The sequence below is a fragment of the Strongylocentrotus purpuratus genome, unplaced genomic scaffold, assembly GCF_000002235.5.
Source record: "Strongylocentrotus purpuratus isolate Spur 01 unplaced genomic scaffold, Spur_5.0 spur5_scaffold_19, whole genome shotgun sequence".
NCBI classification, from domain to species: Eukaryota; Metazoa; Echinodermata; class Echinoidea; order Camarodonta; family Strongylocentrotidae; genus Strongylocentrotus; species Strongylocentrotus purpuratus.
Window position 1 is genome coordinate 10,088,737 of NW_022145604.1, and position 4,602 is coordinate 10,093,338.

General features: G+C 35.4%; 1 protein-coding gene across 2 annotated transcripts in view; it reads right to left on the reverse strand.

The window, feature by feature from the left end:
• Nucleotides 1–243: 243 nt before the first annotated feature.
• The window catches only part of LOC764556 (glutamic acid-rich protein), an 89,728-nt gene continuing 85,369 nt past the window's right edge, over nt 244–4,602 (reverse strand). For both annotated transcript variants that reach the window (XM_030990281.1, XM_030990280.1), the window contains exon 12: nt 244–380. In XM_030990281.1, coding sequence (XP_030846141.1) covers nt 259–380 — 122 coding nt within the window. In that variant the 3' untranslated portion in view covers nt 244–258. The remainder of the gene's footprint in view (nt 381–4,602) is intronic.

Genomic DNA, 4,602 nt, shown 5'->3' on the forward strand with positions numbered 1-4,602 from the left:
TCATTTATTAGATGAAGAAACAATCCCCCTCCCCCCCCCCTCCCCCCCCCCCCCCCCCCCCCCCCATTGGTCTGTTTTTGGATTGTGAATTATTGGTGATTTTAAACCCTCAGGTCAAATATAATTAGTATACCATTCGCTTTAATATCACCAACACCACATCTTCATGTTGTATCTTTAAAACATAACTCATTCTCAGGATCAATCTTCTGGAACTGAAAATTAAAAAAAACATAAAAGGAACAAACAAACATACAACTAAACAGACAGACAAACATACAGACAGACAAACAAGTTTAACTCTGTACTCACATCATGTCCCACTCCAGTCACGACCATATGTACTCCCATCATTGCTGCAAGCTTTCTCTGAATACCGGCTGTGAAGAAAATCAAGGAGAGAAGGAAAATTATTACCATGACAACAACAACATTAATTAAAAACAACATATAAACATAATATTTAAACACCCAAAAGACATACATTAAGAATGTATCATCTTTAAAGCCCAAGGTTTTTTTCTTCAAATGGGCAGATAGTTAGATTCTTGTTCTCTTTTTGATCAATAATTCTTACACAAGGAGTTGAAAAACGGACACTTATCACAACAGCTGCACATGCACAATCGTTTGCTGGCTCTATTTTTGACTTAGAGTGAAGTAGAGCTGTTCATTTCTTTATCTTTTATCATTAAAGTGGAGTAAGTATATCATACATTTCAATCTCCTCCTTCAAAAGGCTACTAGAAAAACATCAAGCATTATAAATAATATATTTTTAAATCTCATCAGATTCTAGCAAGAAGGCTATTAATGCCATTGACAATACATATCGTCTGTTTGGAGCCAGAAGGGCATTGACTCTGTATTAAAGTATATGAGTTAACACCCTTTTGGCTCTAAACGGACTGTCGGCAGACGACAATCTATGACTAATACGGAGGCATGATGGTTCAGTGGTAGAGCAATGGTCTCTTAACTTATAGGTCCCAGGTTTGGAACCTTGTTTAATATACTAGCTTTAGTGCCCTTAATTTGACAAGGCATTAACCCTCATTACCAAATCCCTCAGATGGGTCATCAAACAGCCATAAGCCCCCATGGTTGTTTCCTTATATACATATATTTATATATATATATATACTTGCTCTCTTAGCAGTCCGATTATAAATAAATCCTCATCACATCATTACATCTACATATTTCATATTTGTTAGAAATATACCATTCTGTGATTTTCCTCTCTTCCGTTGCTGCGGAAAACACTTAAAAAAAGCGTGAACCACCTAACACCATCTCATTTTAAAACCTTTCAAATGTTATTTCTAAAAAGCCTTTCTATGGCTGCCATGGGAAATCTCAATTATGCCCACACACATGCACATACAGCCATTTACCAAGATAATATAAAAACACTCACATAAATCAAACTAACACACGTACTTCACATTACACTCCCCCTTCAATGCCTCCCATAACAGCCAACATTTCACAAAACCTGAAAACCAATATTGTCATTTCATTTTATATTTTCCATAAAATATGAAAGGGTCGTTTACTACTTTGCGTATTTGCTGTGCAAATATCACGGAAGAGCAGTAGCCGTGGAATTTGAGAATGCGTGGAAGGGACTTCATAAACTTTTTTTTTTTTTTTTTTTTTTAAATCACCAGATTTTTGGTAAATTGAGCTGTAGCATTGTCTGTGAGGAGGATTTACATTGGCGCGGAATGAACAGAAGTACATATGCAAAGAACGCGAGAGAGCACTTGAGAGAGAGGGGAAATTTGAACAAAGGATGGGGTCAAAAGCTAGATTGATGTAATTCAAGATGACAAATAGAAATTAAGTCAATTTTACCCAATGGTGCATTTAAGCAAACCACAGCAGCATTTTTCACACTTGGTAGCTATGAGAGCATTAATTTTCCAATAATTATTATTTTTTGTTTAGAGCGAGACTGTACTACTTGTAGCTACTTGCGCCCTCTATATAGCAAACAATGCCTGAGCGGTACCTGTCAGTACCCCATGGTCTCCTTTTTCTTATGTTAATTGAGAGCTGATTTGATGAGATAACCACCTGTCAGTGACCACACAGGGAGGTCTAATCACTCCTGACCAAACTAGGGCAGACAGGCTTTAAATATCCATTACAAAGCATTCATATCCTTCTGACTCTTAACTAATTATTCATTAAACCTTTTTCTGGCATACATTTACCACAAGTGCAGGTACCTATCAGAATATAACAAACAAAATCTTGGTCTGAAACATGAAATATAATCAGAAATATTGTCCCGTAATGAAACTACCACAATTTACATAGCATATTCTATTGCTTATAGAAATCAAGTTCAGATTACATAACAAACATGTCACTGTAATGCTCACATCATTCAAAATATGATGGCCAAGGCTATTAAAATTGCCTTGAATTGATTTTTGTGTTTGGTCTTTGCGATCAAGTTACAAGAGTTGCAGACACTATTCTGCAAGGCACGTAGCAACGAAAATTGATTTTTCACAGAACAAATTCATGGGTAAAATGTAATAAAAAATAGAGAGCACAGAAACAAATATCTATGTCACATGGGACCAGTAATGAGCTCATTCTTAACTGTAAAGAAAAACCATAATGATAAAAGAAAAATGAACTTATATGTCATTAAATATCTCAAAATACAGCTCACATAAATATCTCATAAAGTAAGCTAATTTTGTTTACATATCAATTAACACTGCAAGCAAAACCCTATTAGCATTTCTGAAATATTTTTAAAAAATTAATGAAAATACTGTTCTTTTAACAAATATACTAATGGTACAATACAAGATTACCAACCAAGTACATAAAGCACCAATCCTTTGAAATTGCATCGGTGCCCTTTTAGAAATAACAGCTGGCAATCAATGCATTTTGTTACTTGACTCCTTTTGTTAAATCACATCTCTTCTATCCAATTAAAAATGTGTAATTTGTGCTATTTCTATCTCAAAGCATAAAATAATAGTATTTAAACTTACATGCAAGCCCATGTCATCCATGCTAGCTGCAAGCTTTGAGAGGCTGTTACATTAGACAAACTGATTGCTGGACAACGAAATCTTATTATTATCATATCAACCGCCGGCGAGATTGGCAGTAAAGACAAAACCCAGTATCAACAAGACTCGAGGGAGGGGGAGGGGTCGAGTGGAGATATGCAACCCCCCCCCCCTCATAATCAATAACAGTAATTTTGTTTTAAAAGAACAGAGCTGAAGAGAAAACGTAGGACATTTTTGTAAATTGCTCTCTTTTATACATTGTCTCACTTTTCAGTCCACCCCCCCCTCCCAATCCCTCCCCATCCCTTTAATTCTCCATCTTCACCCCTGGCTACGCCCCGCCCCTCACCACCCCTCAATCATCTGTTCCTGACGTCTACATATTAATTTACAAGGGCCTTGTTTTATCCCTTCTTTTTAATATTTAACGACTGGAACATTGTTTATTTTTCATTTCGGTCAATATTAGTTTCCACTCTGACAAACACGAATGGCCGGCTCCCTCCAGGGATATCTGAAAAATAACCTGACATGGCTCGGCTAGATTGATGAATAGCCATACTAAAACTATTGTTGTTTTCCCATCCATGATGTATTTTCTTTTGATGAAACTATACAGACACCTGTCTCTAATGAATCTAATATTCTGCGGTCCTATTGCTATATATGCCAATAGGTTTTGGATTCGCTTTGTTTCATGAATTGAAATCTCATCAAATTGCCCTTTTTAGTTTTGGCAATGTGAATGTACAGAGTTGCAATTTGAGATGGATAGTTCTAATGTGATTTAATCTAATTTTCATAAGATATTATTGCTGTTATTATCACCCCACTGCTTCCTTTGTAGCCTGCTCTAATTCATCCAAATAATTCCCATCATTTACATGTTGATATCAGGTCATAAAAATATATAATATTTTCAATTAAATTTTCCTTAAAAAGTGAAGTACATTTTGTAAAAACGTTATCCCTTAGAATTTTAGGAAATGTTTTTAAGTTACTTTAGGGAAAATCAAAGTTCATTTCAACAAGTATCTTAAAAATGAAGAAAAAAAACTTTGAAATCATAGATCTATACTAACGTAAGAAGAGGGAATGATTTCAAAGGAATTCTGTTTAATAAACGGTCACTATCCAATGTAAAAATATAGCTTGTTTTCATCTATAAAGACTGATTTTTTAACATACATTTTTAAAGGCTAATTACATATAATTCTTTATCTTCTCAAATGCTGCCAAGGCTGTTCAACGTTTGATGGTAGTAGAAATAAAGGCCTAGAAAGGTTTACGACAGATAACCTTCTTTTCTCAATTACTTTCTCTAAACTGGGCCCAAACCTCACACCTGTGACACAAAGTGGAATCGCCGTGCACACGTGGCATTCCCATGTTCAATTATTGAATCAGTACTTTGAGCTGGAAAATATATTAAACCTATATACTGCCGGCACAGCTGTGACGGATGTGTAAATACAGAGATTCATCACTCCCTTCTGTATTTTCACATACAATGTAATTCCAGCACTCAACCGAGGCAATTAGTTGAAAGTAT